Genomic DNA, 27,537 nt, shown 5'->3' with positions numbered 1-27,537 from the left:
CGTTGTGGGTATTACTGCTTTTGGTGTAGGTACAATGGTTTAAGTAGGACTTTATGAAGGTAAGTCAGTTTATTTACAAATGTGATGATTTTCATCCCCTGTACCTGGTATTGTCTGACCATTGGTAATTGGGAGAGCCATCATTGAGACAAAATATTTCTTGTCTAGATTGGTACATACATACATAGACATATCAGATAGTATGATTTCCTAGACTTGTGGCCGTATTTTGTAGGTAATAGAGATTTTTACCTACCTAATATTATGATAAGTTTTGCTTTGAGTACGATTGATAAAAGTATCATATTCTTACCTTAATGTCTCAATTTTTGTACAATTCGTCCTTATGTATTTCTGGGTCACAAGCACGTAATAAAAGTTATTTTCTTTCTTTCTTTCTTTTATTACTAGGACCGAATTCTGAGACAAAACGGTTTATGGCGGGCTATTGGTTGCCAAATAAATGAAGACGTTTACTTCTACTATCAACAGCAGATACAATATTTATATTGCTATGGGCTTAACGATCTAAAAGAGAAATGCTCTACATTAAGCAATCGGCATTTCGCGCCAATTTTTGGTGAGAAAATCAACAAAATGATACCGTCACAAATTTATAACGACCAATCTCCAAAGATTAAGCCATTTGTGTTTGCACTTAACCTAAAAGAGATAAAACCCGTGAAGTTTCAAATTGCTTGCAAATCATTAAGGAACACATCAACGAGAGCATATCCTTTCGAAGAGAATGTTCGTAAATATTTGTTTACTGTTAAAATAAGAACACCTAATGAGAACCTTAAGATCAACTGACCATAATAAGGGGAAACTATTGTCCTCTATTTGTACATACAAGAAGACAGTTCTGGATGAAAAAAGAAGTGTTAATGTTAAAAGGTTGAAAGAGCAATATGGTGAAGAATTACCCCAAAAATAAGTGGAAAATTAGGAGATGAAACTTGAAAAATAGGACATTTCCAAGTCAACCTGACCTAGGATGAGTAGATAGAAGAATTATTATTCAAATTAAATATAAGATTTTCCAACAGTTTTATTTTCCAACTGAGGATATTTTTGTCCTTTAATTATGTCAAAATATACTGCCTTGACACATTTCGTCCTCGACTTTTTAATAATTGTCTTGAATTATATTCTGAACATTTAAAAGTCCATTTTAAGACAGGTCCAGTCACTGAACCACAAGGACTCCAAAACGTTATGTTTACTGTTACCATAACATAACCCATTTATTTGTATTCATTATACGGTAGGTACGTAATTTTCCAAATACAGAAAGCGGTCTATATGAGGTGCATAAGCAATTAGATTTGTGTAAAAACCTGCTCGTACCCTAGACGGTTAGCGTCATAGTGCGACTGCGAACTAAATATTGATCATTCGAATCATATGATGTTTATAAATCAATTGCTCTGACTTTCAAACGGGTTCGTTTTAACCTGCTTTGAGTAGAAGGAGGTGAATTTTTTGTTGGTACTTTTAGAAAGATTATTCAATATTCAAGTTTTTATATGTAGTCCATTTTGAGGTATTGGTGTTCAGTTTTTTGTTTACGTTGTCACATAATAGTTGCCTTATTTCCTTTTTTCGTTTCGATGGTAATTGTGTTATATCTGACTAAAACGCTTACAAGGTCGACTGCTGCTCAAATTTCGGCATTCGGTATTACGACATTCTCCTCTATTAAGCCTAAATTTGGCAAATATCTGACTAACTCAAGGCCCAGTAAAGAAATTTTCCAGATTGACTATCGATCAATTAATCATTCGACGGGACGACCTCCGTGGTCGGATGGCGTACGCAACGGTTTCAAGGTGTCTCCAGCTCTGAGGTCCCAGATTCGATCCCCGGTCGGGTCAATGTAAAAATTCACATTTCTACATTGTCTCGGGTCTGGGAGTTTGTGGTACCTTCGTTGTATCTGAATTCCATAACACAAGTGCTTTAGCAACTTACTTTGGGCTCAGAACAATGTATGTGATGTTGTCCGCATTTATTTATTTATCATTTCAGCCTATCGCAGTCTACTGCTTAATTTAAGGCACCTCCTGCATCACAACACATCTCGTCTCATCTCTCTCTCATCGCTTCGCCAACTTCAGCAGCCGCTTCAAACCAGCAAACTTACAATGAGACCATTTTTATGTAAATTTCAGATATCAGCTTTTATTGTGTAACTGGCAGTCAAAAATCACGACTTGTAATCGTAGTATGATATTCTGATTAATATCATCATTACATCCTTGAAACCAGTGCCATCATATAAGTTTTTTCTACAAGAAAAACTGTATAAAGTTCTAATCAAGTACACAATCTCTTGACCAACTTCATTTCTTGAACATCTAACCTTAAAGAATTAAGTGAATATTATGAAGGAATAAATTGCCCCTCATTATTGCAATTACATTGTCCATATAAAGCTATGACGATGTAATCTTCCCGTTCCTTATAAGGTGAGGAACGGTACAAATTAGATATGGGTCAGTGGCAGTCAAAGTGGTCTGATCTAGACTTTAACCTTTGAACGATACAAAAGGATGGAGGGAACGTGTCTTCAAAATATTTGATGTGGTATAAAAGTTGGAAAGCCAGCCGGAATTGTTAACGTCATTAGGTACAGTGAGTTTTTGATCTGATTCATATTTTAATTCATCGTGCTTATAATTAAGCTGGTTCGGTTCCTCTTTGTGTGTCTATACAGAAAGCAGTGCAAAGCAAAGCAGAATCAAAATCTTTTTTTTTTTTTATTCTGGGTGTGGGGCAAGGGGTTTTCCCAATTTCTTACATAATTCCCAATCCCAAGCTCCCCTCCTAATCCCATCTCGTGTACGCATAATAATAATAATATGTATTTTTATTAAATTAAGATCAATGATTTTAACGAAGCGCCACACATTTGATCTAAAATGGTTTGAGTGTGTCTGTTCCTGATATTTTATCCAACTGCACAAGAAAGACCGTTATTTTCATGAATTCAAAGTGTTTTACTTATATACGGTAAAACGGGGTGAAGGTGTTTTGGGGAGAATAAAAACCTAGTTTTTGATAAGATTTTTACTTTTTACGAGACAATATATGAAAATACTCTAGCTTACTCTAATTTTAAGTAAGATAACGCATGCGACCACCTAAAAACATATTCTATTCACCTCTTGAGACTATGTTTAAGCCGTTTTACGGTACTGTACTGCGTTTTTAGTCGCCACGTCCTCTGTTTCCTAAATCCCGGCTCTATCCGTGAGAAATAGCGCATTCGTGGTCCGCCCCGTCCAGTTTAGTGAATCGCTCGATATCAAACGCTTATGATGGCTGATCTCTCGATCACTGATTTATTCTCTATCGGCGCCAATGTCTCACGAACGACGTGATTGGTGGGCACGACGTTGTTTTTTGAATTCAAGTTAATTTTATCCCGATTTTAGGGATTTTTAATGTCTTTGTGAGTTGTTCTATACAAGCACAAAACTATATTAAGTAAATAAATTTGTATATTAGGTATTACCTAAATAAGTTATGACACTCGAATCAAAGAGTTCAGATATTGATCCCCAGTTTAACTAAAATGGATATTTGGCTTAATGTGTACTTTCCTTCGACTAAAATAAGAACTTAAAGAAAACGTTTAAAAATTCAAGATACCTCATAAAAATAAACGGATCGCTCAATTCAAGATAATTGTAGCTATCCTAGCACTTCCGAAGCTCAACTGAGACCTTCAATTTCAAAATGAAGCCATTAACGTAAGTACCCGCACATGATAAATTAAGCAAATTTGCTTAATGTGAGCTACGTAGGAACCAAGACAATTATTAGTAACAATATCTCGGTTTATCAAAACCCATATTGGTTAGCGAGTAGTTATTTGGCAGACTATAACGTCCCCTTAAATGTTACGGCTCCAGTTAACGTTTATGACACTTAATTTTGTCGGATAATACGCTATACATCGGTAGCGTAATAATAAAATCGTGTAACGATACGCGCTTGGGGTGTTTGTGTATGGCTTTGGTACAAGCGATAGGCGGTACACAGTGGTTATCCGTGTACTACATCACCCTTTCGTTGACTGATCATTGTACATTCTTAACATATAAGAAGTATACATATAAAAAGATGTGGTATTTGAAGGCCCCTTTGTCTAGATTATTATTTCTGTAATGAATTTCAAATTACACACAGCATTCAGCAAGACTTAGAACAATAATTTTTGATCTCATTAATGCTTATCCTACCCGGGGATAAAACACGTAGCACAGTGTATGCGCCCAAAGGTATGAATAAATATTTTTCGAAATAAAAACTTATTCACAAAAAAATCCTTGTCAAAGGCGGGCAAAATATTTTCCATATCATAACATTTATTTTGAACCGCCACTTCGTTGAAATCGCTATAGCTTATGCATTGAAAAAAAGCCAACTCAAAAAAATATAAAATTTTATGCGCTCAGCAGCGATCGGTCTGACCGTTTCAGTCCAATGTAAGTGTTATTGCTTAATTTCACTATCATATCAATCTCGGTTTGCATGTAAATACCATTTACATCCATATGGAGCGAATATGGGAAAAACTTTGGTTAAGTGATGGGCAAAAGCATACTTATATTTTATTGTATCTCTTTTTATGTTTGCAATTTTTAACGTTCTTTTTTTGCGTAATTTTCTCTGCTTTATTTCTGATTGGCTAACCGTGTCGATGGGATATAATTTGCTTTTTTGTTTATAATATAAAGACAAATATTTTTTAAATAAATACTTACTTTTATAAAAACCAATCTTAAATATGAACTTACTGTAGCCTACATTCTTTGGCTAGTAATAGCAGAGAAATTTCGTTCGATGTACAACGCGCCCCTGTGGACTAATGGATAAGGCATCGGCCTCCTAAGCCGGGGATTGTGGGTTCGAGTCCCACCAGGGGTATCGAAAATCCAGCCGTTTTGCTAGTTTTATGAATAATTATTTCTTTTTGAATTATTTATGGGTTCAATTTAGCTCCTAAAAGTGAATAATATTTTATCATACAAAATTGTCATCTATTGAGCTTAACGCAAAACACATCCTAGTCTAGTCTAGTCTATTTGATTATCATATACAGCTATCCGTACGATGGTACACGTTATTGTTTTTTACAGTAACTCCTTAAATTAAAATTAAAAACATGTAACATGTAAGTGAAAAGAGACAAAAGTTAAAAAATGAAGGTAGAACACCACCCCAGTCTGCCCGTGACCATGATACCTGCAAAGGTGTCGAAACCTCGGGAACTAAAATCTAAAATTAAACCGCGATAAAATCCGTAAAAGTAGGTTCATTTCAATGTCTAACATTCGTAAACCTAAGAAACCACTAATATTATTAAGTATAAACTAGCCTACAATGACATTACACTCCATTTTAGGTAGTAAAATAATCTATATGGCTTTTTTCTTGTAATATTTGTTTACGTAAGAAATTAAACCCTATAACTAGCTTTGCTCACAATATAAGAAAATATTACATTGTAAATAACCCACCTTGGGAAGCGAATCTTGGAAAAGAATATTAGGAAAAATCATAAAACTCTGTTTCATAGTTATGTTGACCCGTAAAAGAAATATTGCATCGATTAAGGGCAAACAACTCATTTTCTTTATTCTTCAAACAAAATATAAAAATACTAGCCGTTGCAACTCCGCCTGCGTGGTATATCACTGTACAGCATAATCCTTGCTTTTTTTTTAATTCAAGTAAAACGAACGCTATGCCCAAAACCTCAAGACGGTCGGTTAAGTAGCTTTTGCGTGAAAGTGTAACAACCAAACTTACGTTCACATATAATACTAGCAGGGATATTTATTTTAATTTGAATAAATATTATGACGAAACAGTTCCAAGTACAAACATTAAATTAAAAATTCAGTTACGCATGTAATATTTATCATTCGATTTCATATCGTAAATCGTACCGAACCGAATCGATACCAAAAACGATTCGATTCAATCGAGTCTTGATTGTGATATGTTATTGTTCCTGATCGTAATTTTAAGTCACTTTCTTTGCAATAAAGGTCCAAGAGATAATATTTTAATAATCGATTGGTAATATCGGGCAAGACTGAGTATCGTATACGTACCTATGTGTGTAGAAATAATATATAAGTCTTGTACAACACAAGTATACTGCAAATGGAATCTCTAGAACTGTTAATTAACGTTTTTGAAGCGCCATTTTGGAGCCTACTAGAAATGAAGGCGTTCGAAGTATTTTTAAACTTATGAAAAAGTATTCTAGTCAGTTTAGGTGCGAAATAAAAAAAAAAAAATCATTTATTCAAATTAGGCTACTAAATAGCATTTTCTGAAGGTCAGATTACATTGGACAGCACCCAGTTTCGCCCACCCTTCACCGCTTCCTAAGTGCTTTTGTTGTGAGAAAAGAAACGGCGCAATAAACTCCCCAGCAGGACGCTGTCATTCCGTTTACAAAATTACTATAATTGTAATTACAGAACAATAACAAAATATTTAGATAGTAACTGTCGTGAGAATGATTCATTATTAAATGATGTAACTGTTTACTCACGCGTATTTATCGGGGTAGCCCGACTAGTTTCGGACCCAACCGGAGTCCTTAATCATGAGCAGACGCGGCGGGATCGCGAGTCAAACTCGATTCGACTCGCGATCCCGCCGCGTCTGCCCGTCCGCCCGTTACATCATTTAATAATAACAAAATAAGTGTGTACGGTTTAAATACTGTATAGACTCAAATTCTTCACACCTTATGAAAGTTATTGGCGACGTTGAAGTGAATAAATACTAGCAACAAAACGGTTGGACATACAATACAGACAGACAACTTTTGCAACTGTTTTCTAACCAAAGTGTTGATGTTTTATCTGCCATGATCAGTTAAAACTAAAATCTATTTAGTGATCATAGAAAATATGGAGGCGGTATTTCAGCACTGAAAGCATTGTTAAATTATTTGGCTATTTATCATTTAACAAATTTTCATAGGCTTTCATTTTGTTTGTGACCCTGACACCATCGAATTTATCGCTCACGCGCCATCATTATTAGTACTTACTTGATAATACATGTTTCAATTTCTGTTTTTCCGTACTTTATGAATCTCAAATGTATTCTACATTTTTTAATTAGTACATCCATATACTATGCTTTAGTAACTCTATGTTGAGGAGGTTAGTTTTTATTAGAAATTCTCGGGTAAAAATGTCGGTGTTGTGAGTAAGGTGAGAAATGGGCTTTAAATTAATAAGTGTTGGGAATTTCCTAGTAATTACCGGCCATAGCGTCAGATATAGGGCGCTCTGCTCTAAGCTGTTAAGGGATAGCTCTGAACGGAATGTTGGCTAGTTTTAATTTTGGACTATATTTTGTTGAACCGCTTTTCTATTTTTTCTTGTAGTCAATTTTATGTTTAGAGTTGCTCGTTTTATTAAAAACCTTTGAATTCAGATTGTAAAAAAGTCTATATTTTAACTTCTTCATGTATAAGTAACCTTTAACCATGTAAAAATTGGGCTTTAATTTGCATGGGGACAAAGTGGCTACCCGATTGGGGATTGAGGATTGACTGATCACCGTCATTATGTCTAGACATTGACATAGTAAAAAATATATATCCATAATACAGAATAGGAACTCGTTACTTGTGTTAGACGATATTGCGTGTAGTTGATATTGCAGAGAAAATAATGCCTCCCATAGCCATATTTAAGGAAAAAACACTAATTGAAAGAATATAAACTAAATCATTTTTCAGTTTGACACGCTGTTCACGCTACGTTTTGTCCGAAGATAGTCGTCTATCATCTATTACTTCAAACTTCACCTTAACCCAAAGAATGTATCGTGCAGATAAAATAAAAGGTGAAAATTGTCTCACACCTATTAAGACTACGTGATCTAAGTAAATAGTGTTTATGAAGGAAATAATAGCGCACAATAAAAACCAATAAACCTTATATGGTAATTCCTCCTGATCTGTTATATTTTTTACCCGAAGTTTTGGGTAAATACTGGAGTTACCGGCGGTAATTACCAAGAAATCTTACCGTTTCACCTGTCAGGATAAAATTGCGTTCTGCTTTTTATAGCTAGATCGATGGGTAAAGCCGAGTTTTCATTACTGTGATGAGTACATTATAAGAAATTAATAATAAACAAAAATCAACGTTTATCCAGAGTTTTACTTAATTTTCATGATAAAATTCTGTATTTCGCAGAGATATTTTTCATTATTTATTTAATCCAGTTCAACGCATACCTCATAAATTTTTGGCAAAAATAATAAAAAAAATGATCTAGGAAAGTAACATACTTTCGAGAGCAGTCCTCGGTAGACGGTTATACGATACAACTGCCTTAAAAGTGCCATTTAGGCTACCATCTAAAGCTCTACATAACTATAAGACTTGCGAATTACGCCAAAGAAATATATTAACATTTTGGCACTCGAAAACCCCAGTAAAATTCCCAATGACGCTTCACCATCCTACCTTACTGGCTTCAACACGTATCAAACGGACACCATATTATAAAGAGATCAAAGTCTTATAATTAAATCAGTTAGGGAAGATGACTTGGCATTTGTCGGCACCTTTGCGATACACTTTTTATATCTCTTTATAATCATTATAGGGATATTGTGATACAAGTACCTAAGTATGGATTGAACGAGTTAAAAGTGATTAAGTTCACAATGAGGTTTCGAATTCGAATGTTAACGGTGTTACTGCGACTTAGGTCGTAGGTAGGTATGGGAAAAAGTTTTTCGAAGTTAGCTAGCCTTATCTTTTCACAACTATGTGGGGTACGCCCGACTTCCAGTCCAAGGATGCAGCTAAGAACGAGTGTTATAAAGAGTTAAGATCATTCCACATTCGAGAAACAAATGAATTGACCCTGAAGTAAGAGTTTGCGGAAGGTCAAGTGGTTGAGGACACCACGCAAAACCCACCGTGGACGACATGCCGAGGGTTTGATCCCCGCATAGGAAAAGCGTTTGTGTGATACAGAAATCCATGTCCTGAGTCTCAATGTCATTGTGAATGCTATTTTATTTTATTTTATTTATTTATTTTATTTATTTAAATGCGCGACATAAGGATGAAAATCCTTAGTTTGGGAGTGTTATCTTTTCTTTATTTTATATACCATACCATATAATACTGTGTAATATTTGTCAAATGGTTCGTCATTTGACAAATATTACACAGTGGAACAGATTTAAAAGATATTTTGTTTTGTTTTTCACATATCGTAACTGTAATGAGGATTAAGAGAAAACCTAACGAATCACTTTTCAAAATCTTGAAAACCTAGATTTACGTTACATAATCATCCCTGTGTGAAGCCTTTTCCTTACCTCACAAAAAAAATACAAACAGTGAGACCGAATGAAGATTGATGAGAAGAATGATTTGAATGAAGTTTTAGGTGCATTATGTAAAAGAACCTAAAACTTTACACAAAGTATAAACCATTTGATTGATTACAGAAGTAAGATAGCTGCCCACCCCGCGGACTGCATCTGTCGTTAATATATGTCGGTTGATTCAATTTGCACAGCTCTTTGCATTAACGCGAGAATAATGGATGTTCCCACGTGAATGTGATTTATTTTTGTTTGCGTCTACTTTGTTTGGTGCTATAAGTTTATACGTTGACTATGCTTGTTGGAGTCGCTTATTTGATTGTCATGTTCTGCATTAAAAATCTCAATTTCTGTCTGTGTGCACCAGGCACCTTTAAATAATTTAAATTTACTCGACTTTCCTTACTTGTCTTGCATAGTTACACAATCACAATATACTTAATAACACAAATATCATTATTTTATGCCCTGACATCAACGATTCATGAGATAATATCGAACTTAAAGATTTTTAGTTATATCTGTCCATTTAGAGTAAGATTTTTTTTAAATGTAACTTTGCTGTCTCAATCTCTGTCTAAACATGCAAACTTAATCCAGCACATACAGACAAACCGACACTATAAAATAACTCTAACAAATTACATAACGATAATTGATTACCAGTTATTACGCTCCGGTCTGGCCTTTGGCTGTATTAGATCAGTCATCTAAATGAACCAGATTGCTCCAATATTATTAGATGCTATCGCTTCGCTTGTAATTTTCTTAGCTTCATAATAAAGCTAGGTTTAATAGACCTGAATTTTGTAGAGAGGAAATTATGAGAAATGATTGGAGGCAAGTGGTATTTTTTTATTTGGTTTTGTTGTTAGTTGAATATGATTGTAGTTTTTGAAAAGTATTTTCTTCGAAGGTTTCGGCAACTTACTGCAAATAACATAATATGATAATCTTAACTATCACACAACGCCCCCTAATCACAAACTATTCGCGCTTGAATTATAAGTACTAAATACGACCGTACGACAACAACATACAACAGTCCTGGTAGGGAATTGAACCCACGATATTGTATAGCAGTTGGAGCCACTAACCACAAAATCAACAGGACAAACAGTTATCAACCAAGAATCGTAAATATAATTTAAAACAGGCCGAGTCAGCAAGTCATTTCTGCGAAGTTTTCCAGAAAATCAATTCTTGCATTTTGGTTATTTGGTCAGCTCATGACTGAGGACTCCGATTGGGTTCGAAACATCGGGCGAAAGTAAACTGCTGTCAAATACATATTAAAACATTACTGTTCTATGATATAACTATCAAACAGAAACATTTCGTATAGAAAATATACACTGTTATTTAATGCATAAAAATATCACGTTCTCAAGGTAATATAAAATATATCGGACGTTCACACAATTTCGACCATCACACCAAATTTAATACAACTGACTAATGATCGGAGCTATTTGTAACCTAATCTCTTACAACTAATTCAATTCTGACTAATCCAACATTCGTACGAATCCAATTCACTGACTATTCACATCAGAACCTATTGAATATATTAAGATTAATGTACTCCCCATCCCTGTATTGAAATGAAATTAACTTTGCATATAAATTAACGCTTTCACAGAACATTCATATTTCAAACTGTTTCTCGAAATGATTTCGTTTGATGTTGCTTATTGAAATATTTTCTCACACAAAAAAGTTTTTTTGCTATCGTAGATTTTTTTCTCGGCAACACTTTTCTTCTATATCTAAGGAATATATGTACCAGTGAATCACTAGTCCATTTAATTTGCAATATTTGTACCAATAGTTCTTACCCTACTGACGACTGTACTAAACTTAAGAGAAAACTATGAATGGAATTTAGTAAAGGTGTTTGATATGGTATTCCTAGGTAGCATCGGCGGGAAGATCTAAACGTATAACGCCTGAGCTGGTTCCAAAAAACTGTGGTTCGAGAATCGTGGAAAGATATAGAGGCCTCAGCCAACCACTGGGTCACAGCAGCCAAGATAAAAGAAAATACTTTTCAATTAGCTCTAGATATTAAATAAAATAGTAAGTGTTTCACTTCTGCGGAAATTATGACGTCACATACCCCAAATACTTCAGAATTTATTAAACCTCGAACATTAGTCTTCTCAAACCAACTTAAAACATAACGACTTCGCAAAACTCTCATTTAAGGTCCGATTCACCAAAATGCGTTTACCTGAAGACTGATGAGCAAACATTATTCGTTAAAAACTGCGTTACTTAATATCAGAGATCATTGGCATGCAGGTATGGGACGGTTTTAACTGTAACACAATAATCTCAGTTTTTAAGAACTTAGTTTTGAGTGGTCGAGTTTATTTTATTTATATATTGAATGCGAAATTATTCATATTGCTGAATAAAGGATATTTATTTGCGAAAAGAACAATCCTATAATTGAAATTTTCGTTTATTGATCAGAGAGACCAGACAGGCACTTTTTAAACGTTGTAGTAATGGTAACAACTCTAGTTGCGAAATAGGTGGTTGAAATTGGTGGAACCGAGATTTATTTTAAGTAATCGGGTTTATATCAAATTGTAAAATCCGCCCTTAATCGAATACCTTAGTTCTCAGATAATATGGGCCATACATCATATGGTATGCCATACAATATTTTACATGCTCGTTACCATTCGGGTGCAATAACCGTTATGGATGAAAATTATGCTAAAAATGCGGGCCAGGCTTTTTTGAGATTTTGGTCCCGTATGTTTTTTGTGAAAGTAGAACCTCATCAGTGAGAAAACAATTAAGAGGAAGAAAGTAGGGTTTTGCTGTAATACGGCGAAATTTATTAGGGAGACCTATAAGATGGATAAGCAAGTTAAAAAAAATATTCTACTTTAAAAATACAAAGAAAAACTTAAACTACACAAAAATTGTTACATTTTTAAGAAGTATTCGCTACTTTAGAACTTAAAATGTAACCTGGATTTCATTTCTATTAAATCAATTTCAACGTCACTCCAATTTAACAAATGAAAACGTGCCACATAACACAACAAGAAGACTCCTTAAACATAATAATTTATGAAATTATGTACATTAAATAAATTAATAAAACAAAATTCAAATATCAACATTACAAATCCCATTATCTTTTAATACTTAATTTGATTAATCTTTAACGAACCGTAGTGACCTTTAGCGGGCTCCTAAAAACTGCGCATGCGCTGATGATGTTAACAATCAAGGCTAATGCATCCCCGTCCACCGGCGAGTAGCACGCAGCTCGCGAATTATAATTTGTACTTGTATGGGTACTTTAGTGGTACAGTTTTGTTGTGAATTGTTTTTATTTAGTCTAAATTGGTACTTTGATTTGTTGGTACTTGTAGTAGACAAAAATCTAGTACCTATAGGTATATAATTCTCGTGTCACGGTGTATGAAATGGAATTCCTCCGAAACGACTTGACCAATTCTCATAAAAAATTGTGTACATATTGGGTAGGTCTGTGATAGGACAACATCTATTTTTCGTAGCTTCGTTTTTCTATTCCCTAGAATTAATTTGTGTTGGTTAGCTGCGACACCAAGTATAATATAATATTGTTGTCTTTAAACCCGAATTTTCTATCTATCATATGGCTCCATATTTGTCAAGACTCTGCAATTCTTTACTCCACTTGAAATCAAAAATCAATCAAAATCAAAAGTCATTTATTCAAATTAGGCTACTAAGTAGCACGTAGTTGAATGCCATACGAATGACAACTGACTCTAACCCACCGTTGTCTTGAAGCAAGTAACTACGGTTCAAACGCTTAAAACACATTTTCAGCTACGCTCATCTAGTTATAATACGAATATAATCAAAACACTTACTATAACAGAAAAGCATAGTATTAAATAGAAGCGGAAAAGACACCAAACTCAGAGACCACGAACCAAGAAAAAAAAACAAAAGAACAATACCATACATTCTCACCTATTTCGATGTGGGTCAAACAAAACATCTCAAAAACGTTTCTCAAACAATTCTTAGTGCAAACCGCATAAACTGGGGACCAGCAGTTCAGAAGGTCAAATGCATAACTCTCGCCACCTCGAGCGCTCGCGCATGTAAATAAGGGCATATTTCAAACGTACTAGCCTCCAATGCAGTGTTAGGTTGCTTCTCCAAAGTATTGGGAGGCAAGGTGTTTTACGCGAGCATTTCAAGAACATTTTTATGTGCTATTGCAACAGTTCTAGGCTATAATGAGTGTAACTTGAGATTTTTACTTTCTTTGGATAAGCGTCGGAAAGAAACAGTTTCATTTATTATTTTTATGGCTTTTTGTAGTGTTACGCTTGTCATTTGTTTTTGATAGCAGCCATGATTTTAAACCAAGATATTTTTAGGGTTTTTTTTAAACTAGTCACCGACTATGGATGACTTTGACACTTTAGAGGACTTCGGTTCTATCGTCTTTGATGGCTGTTTGTATAATCTAGAATTAAAACATGTCTGCTATAAATCTTAAAATTTTACATGTTATACCTAATGTTGTTTCATTTATTTTGGTTGTTATGATAACGATCTTTTGAGGCCGCTCTTGACAGCAGTTAATGACGCTATTTTTTTCTTCTAGTTCGAATGACATAGTGAACTGCTGTTTCTGGTGTTTTATTTACGGTAATCCCACTATACTAAACATTCAAATTATTCATATATTTCACAAAAAAAACTGTGCCTAAATAAAATAATGATAAAGACATAAAGCAATTCGTTTTTTTAAAGTTCTAGGCTAGGCTAGTAACTAGGCTCAATGTTACAATATAGCTCTCTTACGAATAAAATCACATAAACGCGTAAATGAAACAGCATCCTAACAATCACCATACACGTTATACAGGAATGTGTGAATGCGATTCATAAATAAATCGATCCGAACAACGTCAGTGCTTCCGTGCGCTTATTGATATGGAAATTATGTACTTAATGCACTGTTTTATAAGTACGGTGTGTATTTAGCGGCCATGATGCCTTGTGTAAAGGTAATTATAAGATACTAGCTGTTGCCCCCGACTTCGTCCGCGTGGTTAGAAGATGTAAGTTAGGAGATTTTGAACGGAAGCCCTCAAAGATGAATATTTTTCCCCGTTTTGCCACATTTTCAATTGCATCTTTGCTCTTATTAGTTGCAGCGTAATGTTACATAGCCTAAAACCTTCCTCGATGAATGGTCTATTGAATTGACAGCAGATCTTGTGATAGTTTTAAATTTTGCTTCGTCGAAATTCCTTACTGAATCATTGATTATCGAAACGATGTGTATAGAGATAAGTTATTGAATGTTTTATTATCTGTCAATAATTCAGAAAGTTAAAGTCAAACACGTGTTTTTCTTGTAAGTGGCAGTTTTAGTAAGCTACGAGTATGAACTAGTAAGGTTTGCAGTTTCATTCAGTTTTAAGGTATGGCTTAAAATAATGAAAACGATGTGAAATACCTTTAGGATGTATGTTATGTACTAGCTAACTATCATTTTAAACTTCTACTATATATAATATATTATATATCCTGGGACAACTCACACACGGTTATCTGATCCCAAGCTAAGCAGAGCTTGTGTTATGGTAGCCAGACAACTGATAAACTTTCTTATATATTTCTAAGTACATACATATTATAGATAAATTACACCCAGACACCAGAACAAATGATCATGCTCATCGCACAACATTTGTCCTGGGCGGGAATCGAACCCACGACCGCCGGTATAGCAGTCAGCGTCGCTAACCACTAGACCAACAGGCCCGTCAACTATCCTCTTTACAAACGTTTTTCAGATGCAGAAAAATATCCAAGGAGCATATTTTGATTGGCAGAGCATTAAGGTCGTATCATTTTACCGAGATTTTAAAGAAAATAAAGCCCATATCACTCTTAAAGGTTAAATAATCAGCTGAAAATAGATTTCCATACAAAAACATCTCGGGAACTCAGTACCCACATTCTCGCAGTAACCCTCCATACTATAGTAGTTTATTACCGACCTAGAATCGACTCGTTCATTCAAATGTATTCGATTGTCGATTTAAATCGACGCGCTCCGCACTGCCCTTCTTTACGTCAAATAAATAAGCTTTAGTTCCAAATAACGACACTGGTATGTCAATGGCGCTAACGTAGCTTGTTCCATTGGAGGTGATCTCTATGCAATCGATTTTCATTGTTGTATCAGTTTCGTATTACCAATGTATTTTATATCTACTTATCCGAGATTGAAATATATTAGAGATTATAGAAGGAACCCGGTTTTTAAATTGTATTTTTACGTCACGATTCAACCGTTTTGGGGATATAAATTAGACTCAATAGCTAAACTAGGTTTTGTATTATTAAGCCTCGCTCTAAATAAACCCTTTCTAGTAGCGAAGGTATTTTAAAAATATTAAGATTATTCAATGTAGTGGTTAAGAGTTCGGTACTGAATTATTAATTTAAATAAGTTGATGTAATTGATAGCTACTAACAATGTTTCATTTAACTGTAATTTCGATACAAAAACTATTTAATGAAACAAGCACATCCACATTTCACAGTCAAGAACGACAACCATCAATACTGTCAAACATCCATCTACATTGAAATACATACATCCTCCCGAAAAAGGAGGTAAACGGGAACAAAACTCAAAAAAAACCCGCTCTTATAAATCAATTAAACTTTTTCCATACATTTACAGAAAAAAAGAAAGTCGGCATCGTCATTGACTCGTCAGTATTTTTTCACATCAGCTTAAGACTGACGTGGACTGACAAACGAAGACAAATGACTGACGAATCGGGTGGAACTGACCGATGCTATCTCAAAGATCAGTTTCCAGTCCCACGTACATTAGAATTTCAGATACAGCCATGTTTAATATGTATTAAGTAGGGATGTATGACGTGTAGTAACAACACTAGTTATGCATGTGCTTCCTGTGAACTGTTGAGACCTTATTGGTTTTCAGCTGCTGATCGTGACAGCTAAGCCTGGGATACATTGTATAGGGTAAATACATATTTGCTTGTAAATGTATGTGAAAATAGCTTATCGCTATTAGAGTGCATGAAGTGTCTAAACCTGGAAGGAAAATTCCACCTGTGCTATCAGCTGTTAAGTTTGTTGAATTTTTCTTAGCCCAGGACTAGAGCGCTTAGGGAGCCGTAAACGTCTGGCTATTGTTATAATAATTATACACTATAATTGACCTTCGAAACGTGGTCATGAATACATGGGTTTTGTTTCGTTTGGACTCCATATTTGAACCTCATTTTGAAGTCCCTTAGTGCGCTAAGCGACACACATAAGAAAATATTGGTATTACTAGGATAACAAATTGATCAAAACAATGCCTTCATATTATATGATGGAGAAAAAAACAAGTAAAATTAAAGCTTGAGTATGTGTATTTGTAAAAAACGTTTGATTTTGACATCAACTAAACTTTTTAAGCAATAACTCCGACCCTATAGTATTACATCGAGTAAGAAAGTTTCCCATATCATGTTTGTTCGTGTTATCACCGCCGCAATCTCCGACACATCACACAACAATTTCACCAACCACAAAGTTTATTGTTTTACAAATAAAAATATTACGTGACTGCCTGGCTGTCTTCCATGAACTATAAAACAAAGGCGTTATATATTGCCGACAGATTTATCATCTATGATTCATTACGACTGCTTTTCCTTAAGGGTAAGCAGAAATTATTAAGTGTAGGTAATGCTTGTAGATTGTGCATAATGAGAAATCCGATTCAATCACAGAAATACAGATTTCGAAAGTCATTCGAAAAAAGAAGTGCAAGTGCGAGTTAATTGTCTAAGCCAAAAAAAATTCGCAAAAAAATAGAATCATTGCAGCCACTGTTGTCTAATTTTTAGAGAGACAGCCTAGTCACTTAAGGACAGACAAAGAAATGGCCAGACGTGCAAACAGGATCGCTCCAGTGTTAAGGTTCCAGTTTTGCTCTTCGGATATAGAACATAAAACTCAAGGAATTATTTAGAGCCATTGATTTGGCACACCTACATCAAATACACCAAAATGCATCTCACTTGGATCAACATTTTTGTAGTCGCTGATTATTACAATTTCTCTTCGTTCCGTTTATATCGCGGGCCTTCTGATCTCCAAAGCATTCTTTCGATCCCCCTCAAACTAACAGTGCCTCGATTCCGATCCCTCAAACGCGGACAGTTTCTTTATTAAATGACTGATATTAAAGCTATCTAGTTATTAGATAAATGTGTAGCTAATTAAACAGCTCATTAGTACGTCCTGCGTACGCGCAGGTACGTATGGCTATTATACTGGCTGTGACCAGATGACTAGCCGTGATGGTATTTGTATCAAGGGCTGGCATGAGAGCATATACAGTGTCGGGTTGACCATTGGGTGAAAAGATCAAATATTAAACTAGGAAATTATTGCCACGTAAATTTTTAGCATGCTATATTGCAAGATGGGTCTACGATATAGTAAAGGTCTCGGGTCGAGTCTGGATGAGGCTAGCACAGGACTCTAGAGATTGGCACGAGAAAGGGGAGGCCTATAGTAGTAGTGAGAGGATAAAGGCTGCGGATGACGATGATGATGATGGTGATATTATCATCGAGTCCGACATGCTAGTCGAGTCTTTTAGATTCATAGGAAACTCAGATCTAGGATACAGCTTAAAAATGCTAATGTATACTATTAAAATAAAAAGAAATAAATATTGTTTACTAATTAGAAGCTAATTAGTAAAAATAAAAAAAGTCCTAAAATAAAGAAATTATAAAAACAGCAACTGTTTAAGCAGCAGCTTTTTTTCCAGAAAAGAATTTACAACAACACTTTTACCGTGGGTTAATTTAAATTTAACAAATTGTATTCTTACTAATAGCGTAATTGTGCAGCCCTTAAAACTCCATTAATAGACTCACCTAGAATTTAATGAACAGTAAGCTACCCCCTGGGGTGAAATGAGCGGGTGTCGGCGAACTAAGTATGTAAGCTATTCAAACGACGCTCATGTCACAGCAGTACTTCACTAGAATCGGGGTAGGGGGCGCTGTGTGTCCACAGTTACAATTTAATTAAAATTTCTTTGATGAAAACATGTTCTTGAAAAATATTGTTATTTAGTTTATTTGCGAGGGGCTTCGTACTTTTTTAGGTTATTCTGAGATATAAATGACATGTTTGGGAATTATATTCCAAGGATGGTTTGTTTCTTGGATTTTGATACAAAATGTAGTATTTTTTTGTTGTTAAATGTTTTTTTCCGTATCGCAGCTGTTTTCTCATTCAGAGAATTTAGGTGAAAAATTTATATTTCTTCATTAAAAACCTCATTCGAACTTAGACAAATTTTACCGTAGAATTTGCCAAAACCGTCACAAAATTTTACCAGGGGTGAAAACCCCATATCCCAAATACAACATAAAATCAACAAGTATCTAAACTCTCATATTATTGCTAACCCTACACCATATACTACAAACGATACAGATAAATATTTTTTGCTATTTTCCTAGTAATTATAATCAGTTATAGAGACGTAGTTCAGACGTATCACTTACATTCATCGAAGTAAAGATACCTTACAAAAAGATTGATAAAAAGGTTGAGGGGAATTTTTAAGTTACACTTTCTTGGGATACGTTGGGTGACAGCATTTACCTGAGGTCTGATAACATCAGGAATCCGTATTAAGTATGGAGCGAGTGGAATATGTTACTCGACTCTAGAACTCTAAGTGTTGGATAGGGATTAAGGAAGCCCATAATCTCCTTTTGGAAAGAGTTTTTCACGTCAGAGGATGTCCTTCTTTTGTTTAATCTGAGCAGTTTTTGTTGGTTACGAGGAGTTTTTGATGTGATTGGGTATGTGAAACGACCTGTTGAAAAGTAGAGAGGTTAATATTTATTTGTTTATTTAATACAGTATGTGAGATGTACTGTATTACAATTGGTTGTACAAGCTAAAGACAATCAGAATAAGCACCGTAGACAGTATGTGTTTACACAATAAATTTGTGTACAATAAATCAATAAACTGTATCGAACACAGTAAATATAGCAAAAGTCAAATACAGGTCATCACTTTAATTTCTTGTCATTTATAATAATATCAGGTGTAAATGACGAATTACAAAATATATTATACCGGATAATTAAGTTCGTTTTTGGCGTTTGTAAAATGCTCTACAAAAATCACAATTTACACTTTCCCACATCCCCATTTATACGTATTAAACTATTTCAACCATTTCCAAATTCCATTAAACTGTCGTTACGAAACTTATCAGCTAAATTCCGTGAACAGCAACACTATAAACACCACAAAATAAACCCGTCAATTCCAAAAAGTAATTATGTTGACTAATTACGACATTCTGTTGCGATTAAACGACATTGTGTGCCCGACTTTATATCTCGTTACTGGAATGCGCTTGTAAGGAGTTCCGTAGGATTATTTTTTTGTATCCATCAATTGAAGAAGGGATATCTTAAAGATTATGGCCAAGCCCCTTAGACAAGTGACATTGCTAGGGTTAACGATACGACTGATTTGTCATTGCATCTAGGGAGCTTGGGTTTGTCCAAATAAATATAGTCATTATATTCTTGAAATCCCTACTTCCCTACTAATATTATAAATGCGAAAGTATTTCTGTTTTTCTGTCTGTCTGTTACGCTTTCACGCCTAAACCACTGAACTGATTTTAACGAAATTTGATACAGAGATAGAGTTAACCTTGAGAAAGAACATAGGATAGTTTTTATCCCGGCGAAGCCGTGGGCGAAAAGCTAGTATCTCTATAACCACATTTTAAAATATAACAATTGAGCGCACCATCATGCCTGGAACGAATCGCTATTTTCATTTCATGTTTACATTAAAATAGACAAGTAAAACATTTTAACTTGAAATAAACAGACGGCAACAAGGTTTCAACATTTTAAATTCTTTGAGGATCTCTGAGGGCATTTCAGTTCAAAAACTGTAACAATGCGCCAAATTTCCATAGCGGTGCGATTCAACTACATAATAATCTAATTTACTAATTATCATAAAAGCAGAGCATTGGGGTACGTTCACACTAGTCAACCCAACCAAGAGCCAAATACTTTTTAATAATTCTTTTCGTCACTTACCCGTTCTCTTTATTAAAAAAATGTTGATATTTTTGGAATTGCAAGAGAAGAAACCAAACAATTTAACGAACTTTATTGGTTGATTTTTCAAAAACTTATTTTCATTACCAACCTCTTCACAGGATACACTCGTACGAGCGGTACAAGTTATTATTTATAACAATATAGATATAACTTTCATCACTAATTTTCAATCAAAAATCGTATCCCATATCCGAAACGATCGCAAATACCCTCTTCAATCAACAAGCACCTTTAGCCCAATTTCGTCCAACTTTCAGTTACCAAAAAGGCTTTATATTTATCGCTTAAGCTTAAAAAAATAATAAAGGGCAATCCCATTGGCCCGATAGACATGAAACTCTCGTTTTAATGCGCTCGTCATTTTTAATGGAACCACACCTTAATACGGTTTGTGTAATCAAGTGGAACTTATTAATTGGGGATTGAATAAAGTATGTCTGTTTCATGGTTGGAGAGAGATAGCGCTCTACAACGTGTAGTGCTCTGTCTCGCTTCCACGACTTAACGAGTTGGTGGTAGAGCCCTTGATATAATTTTGAGTGATTTTATTTTCGTTTTTAATGTTTGTGATTGTAGTTTGGTTCTTTGTTGTGGTAAGTAGACTGTATTTTAAAGTCATAAGCTTATTGGTCGAAATTACTCCAAATTGTTATTCTTTTTGGGTTATTGGTTCTGATAATGAAGTTGAGTCATTCTTAGTACCAACCATTTGGACTCAGGGCTATGATGTCATTGGCTCGTGCCTCTTATCCGCGTTCAAATTTCATAATAGGTCTAACATTTGTTCAATCATTGTCAAATTATATTTGGATTAAACAATAAATTAAAGCACTGCTAATAATTGCAGAAAGTCCTGTTAACAACAACAAATAAATCGTTATCAAAATTACAAATTATGGGTTCACTATGACTGGGTTTTTCACTTACAATCCAGAAACTATAATTTTAATTTTAACACCATAAATCTGCTTTAAAAAATCGAATTTTGCAAGTGACGATTCGTTGTACATCCGTTCCAATTAATTCCTAACAAAACATATTTACGTTACGTTCTCCGATCGATATTCAAGTTTCTAATCCCATAAGAATTTACGACCGCCAATAGACACTAATAATATGTTAATAACCGCACCAGCCATTCCAATTATTTTTTTCATACATAAATATTAACATCTCATTCATCCGTCAAAAATATAAATATGTAAATTGTTTTAAATAATAGAATTTGGAGCGGCGTGTAATAAGTATGTTATGGTTCTCTACAAGCGTTACAGTTTTATTAATTAAATGTTTATTGGAAAGTTTACGATAATTTCAACACTCTGTGGGTTTAATACTGTAAAAAATATAAACTAAATAATGCAATATTTTTAAAAGGTTGTTGTTTGCCGAAACTCTTCCTCGTTTTGTGCGCTGTCTTGGTTTTATTTCCTAATTTTGACAGCGAAAAAATCTAGCGATCTGTGGATACCTATGTGCACACGTAAAATAAAAATAACTTAATACTAATATCAAAATAGAGAATGAAATCATAACCTGCAGAAAAGCTAATACAAAAATATATTAGTGGATGTTTTCACAAAAAATAAGTATAGCAATAGTGCCAAGTTTAGTACAACATTACTCATTCTCCAAGTATGAATAATTCGTGGAGTAAACACATCATAAAATAAGGCACATTCTGTCGAGGACAATCCACAAATTCATTGCTCCTACTACGTATACGACAAACACGCAATAACTTCGTGACACATCTTTATTTCTGAAAATAAGTACAGAAGGCTCACTTCTCTTGACGATAGAAACAATAGTTTCTTCCTTGTTAAAAATTGCGCTTTTTAGGAGTCAATATACCTTAGTACATATACTCTATACTAATATATAAAGCTGAAGAGTTTGTTTGTTTGTTTGAACGCGTTAATCTCAGGAACTACTAGTCCAAATTGAAAAAATATTTTTGTGTTGAATAGACCATTCATCGTGGAAGGCTTTAGGCTATAAACCATCACGTTGCGACTAATAGGAGCGAAGATACAATGGAAAATGTGAAAAAATCAGGGCAGCTATAAATCATAACTTATATCTTCTACCCACGGGGATGAAGTCGCGGGCAACAGCTAGTTTTATTTAAGACGACTAATGCATTAAGGATTATAATCACTGCGTCGCAGGGGGTTGACACCCAGAATCAAGACAAGTATTCGTGGATCACACAAATTCTTGTCCTATTGGATCGAAATAATCGAAACGCGCTCTGTGCTTATGGCGTGGTGATCTCAACCACTCGGCTATCATGCACTAAATCTTTTGGAAAGGTTTTTTTATTGGCATTTTTTTTTAATATTATCTTTAATTTAAATTTAATTTCTAAATTAAAATTACTCTTTACAAAAAAAAGTAATGAAAGTCTGTACTTTATTTACTGATTTTTCTGTATTTACGCCTACAGTATGGTATAAAATAATCGCCTTATACAAAGCCTGCGAAATGCGATCGCTGAGCGTCTAACTCGTACTTAGTGTAACAAACCTTTTGATGTCTAGTATTGTTGAACTGTTGATGTTCTCTCGGAGGTAGCACTGAGAGTGGTCGCGAAATTTGATCTCTGTGTTAAATAATTAGAAACAATAGTTAAAATTATTTATTCACAAAGTTTTAAATGAAATTACACATTTAACACTCACTGCCTGCCGTTTCTGTGGTATCCAATTAATAGTTTAAAACCACAATAGTTTAAAAGCAATTATCATCATGGAAGCTCTACAGGGGTCAATGTCCGACATGATGAAAAGTTTTCATGACCGCATGTCCAAGTTCGAGGCGGAGTTGAAGCAGTCTCCAAATTCAGCCGCCACTTTGGCGGCAGACTTCGCAGCATTCAGGATGATGGTAACAGAAGTCCTCAGTTGCCTCCAAGGACAAATGGAGACACTCGCTCGAGACGTTGACTCGTTAGAGATGAGGGGTCGCCGAAAAATACTCCTCCTGCATGGTGTTCCTGAACACTCTAAAGAGGATACTGCCCAGGTGGTCGCTGGCGTGATGCTGGAGCACGTAAAAATTGCAGACTTCTCTGTTGCTGCCGTACGGAGGTGCCATAGGATGGGCCGCAATAACAACGGGAGCAAACCACGACCAATACTCCTCAAGTTAAGGGACGCGGAAGTTAGAGATAGGATTTGGTTCGAGAAGACGAAGTTGAAGGGTTCCGGCATCACTTTGTCAGAATTTCTGACGAAGACGCGGCACGACGCTTTCATGATGGCACGTGAGAAGTTCGGCATCTCCAACTGCTGGACACAGCGAGGCGAGGTGTTTGTACTGGGTGCCGACGGTACCAAGCGCCGGGTTCTCAGCACACGAGATGTTATTGCGATAGCTGATTCTCCAGAGGGCCCTGTCAAGCACGTCGCAACATCTCCAGCTTCTGTATCGCCCGCCATAGTCGCTGCTGCTGTACCACGAAAGAAGCGGGCTGTGGCAGTTAGGAAATAGTGGTTGCAGGTGTATTCCGAGTCCGCATGGCTGCTTCACGGTAACCTTTTACTTTGTCCGTATTCCATAACTTTAGTAATTCATTCATATTAGATTTTATTTCATGGCAAAACACGTAAAATTTGACAAAGTTTTCTCATTTACCTTTATTTTTATGCTTTAAAACTTATCGTTGAACGATTTTAACCGTTATTACGTTTTTCAATTAGTTTATGACAAGCACTATTTTCCCGTATCAACTGTCACCTATGTAATGTCTATGAAAGTTATTTTGTCAATCTTGGCCTAACGGCTTTTGAGCTGCGGTTGCGTTCCATAGTCATTATATTTTACATATTAAGTTTAACAGTTTCGTGTTGCCGTGAGGCAGTCCTACCCTCTTTTTTAATTTAAACTATTGATATGTACATATTTCACTAGAATTGTAACACAGAACCGGCGGGTGGACTTTTTGTTTGGTTTTGTATATTTTATTTAGTTATTATAGTTATTCTACTATTAAATATATTCATATTGTTTATGATATATTTACATACAAATATAATTATATGTCCCTTGCTTACCCGATTAGTGACGATGAAACCTTTTTATCAGCTTCGAGTAATGATAGTTTTACTAGCATTCCGTCTTTAAGTGAAACCCTCGAGTCGCAGTTTTCTGGTGTTCCCGGGAATCTGAATGTAGTCCATATAAACGCACAGAGCATTCCGGCTCATTTCCATGATATGCTGGCAAGTTTGAATTGTAAGAATATCCATGCAATCCTTGTGTCCGAGTCTTGGCTGAAACCTTGCCTACCTTCCACTTCCTATTCCCTACCCGGGTATCAACTAATTAGAAATGATCGTACAAACGGTGTTGGTGGCGGTGTTGCCATATACCTCCGAGCACAAATTCCTTTCTCCATCGTCAGTATGTCAGCACAGCCACCCCCACTCAATGCTGGGGAGCATCTCTTTTTAGAAGTTACCCTCCATAGTGCAAAGGTTTTGCTTGGCGTTTATTACTGTCCTTCTTCGCGTGTCAATTTCTTTTCCTCTTTCGAAACTATCCTTGAAAACCTTACTCCTTCTTACAGTCATACCATCGTTATGGGTGACTTTAATACCTGCCTTATAAAAAATGATTCACGATCCTCTACTTTTAAGTCTACAACTCAATCGTGCAATATTTCAATTCTTCCACTTGGTGCCACCCATCATTTCCCGCACTCTGTTCCATCACTTCTTGATCTCATTCTGGTCTCTTCTAACGAGCATGTTGCTAAGCACGGCCAGTGTTCAGCTGATGCCTTCTCCTATCACGATCTTATATACCTTTCCTACAAAATCCGCCCTCCTAGAGCGAAACGTCCGATCCTGATGCGGCGTAACTTTGGTGGTATGGATTTGGACAACCTGCGTGATGATGCTGCTGGCATTGACTGGTCGCATCTGGTGGCTGCTGAGTCGATAGACGATAAACTGGAAATATTTAATGCAACTCTTATGACACTCTACGACCATCATGCTCCTGTGCGGCCGGTCAAAGTCAAGCATCTCCCAGCACCTTGGCTTACACAAGAAATAAAAAGCCTCCTAGAGAAGAAAGCTGTAGCCAAAAATAGGTTTAAGCGCAGGCCCAGTACAACGACTTGGGAAAAATACACGACCATCCGCAATCACTGTAATAAGGTGTGTAGAGATGCTCAACGCCGACACATTCATGCATCGGTCGAAAACAGCGAACCCGCAAAGGTTTGGAAGTTTCTTAGGACAATGGGAGTGGGAAAGTCGCGTCACGACGCAATCTCTAAGGATGTTGACCTTGAGTCATTAAATTTACACTTTAGCTCTCCGTCCCAATATGATGGGGCTTCCAAGGCTATCACATTAAATGTTCTTTCGTCCCTTCCAACTCCCGACTACTCACAATTTTTCTTTGATCAATTCTCGGTTTGTGGTGTGAAGAAGAGCGTTTTATCAATTACTTCTAACGCTGTTGGAAGCGATTGCGTCAGCCGCAAAATGATACTCCCTATCCTGGACGAGATCCTTCCTGTAATAACCCATATCCTAAATTATTCCATTTCTGTTAGAGTCTTTCCAACTGCTTGGAAAGAGGCGCAAATTATTCCCCTACCCAAAAAACCCAATCCCGCTTCTTTCTCTGAATATCGTCCTATCTCCATTCTACCTTTCCTTTCCAAAGTTCTTGAGCGCCTTGTTCACGATCAAATAACCGCTTTCCTGCACAAGAACAACCTTCTAAATCCATTCCAGTCCGGATTTCGTCCAGGACATAGTACAGTAACTGCTCTAGTAAACATTGCGGATGACATTAGAGCGGCCATGGAGCGTAACAAGCTGACGATTCTTGCTTTGCTTGATTTCAGCAATGCCTTCAACACCGTCGATTTTGATATACTCCTTGGCATGCTGCGCTCTCTTAACATATCTCCAACGGCAGTTGATTGGTTTCAGAGTTACCTGTACGGCCGACGGCAACGTATATCCATTGAAGGTATAATCTCTTCATGGTGTGATACCCATGCTGGCGTACCACAGGGCGGTGTTCTCTCTCCGTTGCTGTTTTCTTTATTTATTAATAATATTTCGAAGGATCTTCTTTCATCTTACCACCTTTATGCAGATGATATGCAAATATACTCGCAGGTCACGCTGGACGAATTACCTCAAGGTTTAATTAAATTAAACGCCGATCTTGCACGAATTTCGGATTGGAGTGCAGCCCATGGGCTCATAGTTAACCCTGAGAAAACGCAAGCCATCGTTGTGGGCAGTTCCAGGCTTACCTCCCGAATTAATTGGTCGCAATTGCCCCAGATTATTTTCAACGGTGCTGTAGTACCAATTAGCCACACAGTCAGGAATCTGGGTATTTACATTGACCGAAATCTCACTTGGGGCCAACAGATTCGAGAGGTAGGTCAAAAATTGTTTCGCTCGGCTGGTTCGCTTAGGAGACTTCGTCACTTTCTACCAACTGCCACTAAAGTTGCACTTGCGGAATCCCTTTTGCTTCCCATCCTCGATTATGCTGATGTCAGCTATCTTGATATAAATGAGGCTCAGCTAGATAAACTTGAGCGTCTTCAGAACTTTTGCATTAGGTTCATATTTGGTTTACGCAAATATGATCACGTGTCTGAATTTCGTCTGAAGCTCAAGTGGCTCCCTATTCGCCTTCGCCGGAATGCGCATATTCTTTCATTACTTTATAGTACTCTTTTTAGTCCTTCAACTCCCATTTACCTCAAAGAACGTTTCCAGTTCCTTAATGACACACATTCACGATGCCTGAGGTCATCGGAAAATTTGCGACTTAAGATGCCACCTCACTCCACAGGATTCTTCGATAGGTCTTTTACTGTGCAAGGTGTGCGCTTGTGGAACAAACTCCCTGCATCAATCAGAAAGGCTCAGACACTTA

At 35.9% G+C, this 27,537-nt stretch overlaps 1 protein-coding gene and 1 non-coding gene across 2 annotated transcripts; both read left to right on the top strand.

Annotated features, from left to right (window-relative positions):
* Window positions 1-4,865: 4,865 nt before the first annotated feature.
* On the top strand, window positions 4,866-4,938 carry Trnar-ccu. Its single transcript has one exon. It is a non-coding gene; the product is annotated as a tRNA-Arg (tRNA).
* Window positions 4,939-23,655: 18,717 nt separating this feature from the next.
* LOC113497968 lies at window positions 23,656-24,360 on the top strand. Its single transcript, XM_026877822.1, has one exon. The coding sequence runs from the start codon at window positions 23,713-23,715 to the stop codon at window positions 24,103-24,105; it is 393 nt and encodes a 130-aa protein (XP_026733623.1). The 5' UTR covers window positions 23,656-23,712; the 3' UTR covers window positions 24,106-24,360.
* Window positions 24,361-27,537: the final 3,177 nt, after the last annotated feature.

The sequence above is a fragment of the Trichoplusia ni genome, chromosome 1, assembly GCF_003590095.1.
Source record: "Trichoplusia ni isolate ovarian cell line Hi5 chromosome 1, tn1, whole genome shotgun sequence".
Lineage (NCBI taxonomy): Eukaryota > Metazoa > Arthropoda > Insecta > Lepidoptera > Noctuidae > Trichoplusia > Trichoplusia ni.
The sequence above is the reverse complement of the archived record's forward strand: the minus strand, read 5'-3'. Positions and strand labels throughout refer to the sequence as shown.

Excerpts from the sequence above, each read along its gene's own strand:
- LOC113497968 (XM_026877822.1), top strand. The coding sequence starts at position 23,713 with ATGGGCCGCAATAACAACGGGAGCAAACCACGACCAATACTCCTCAAG.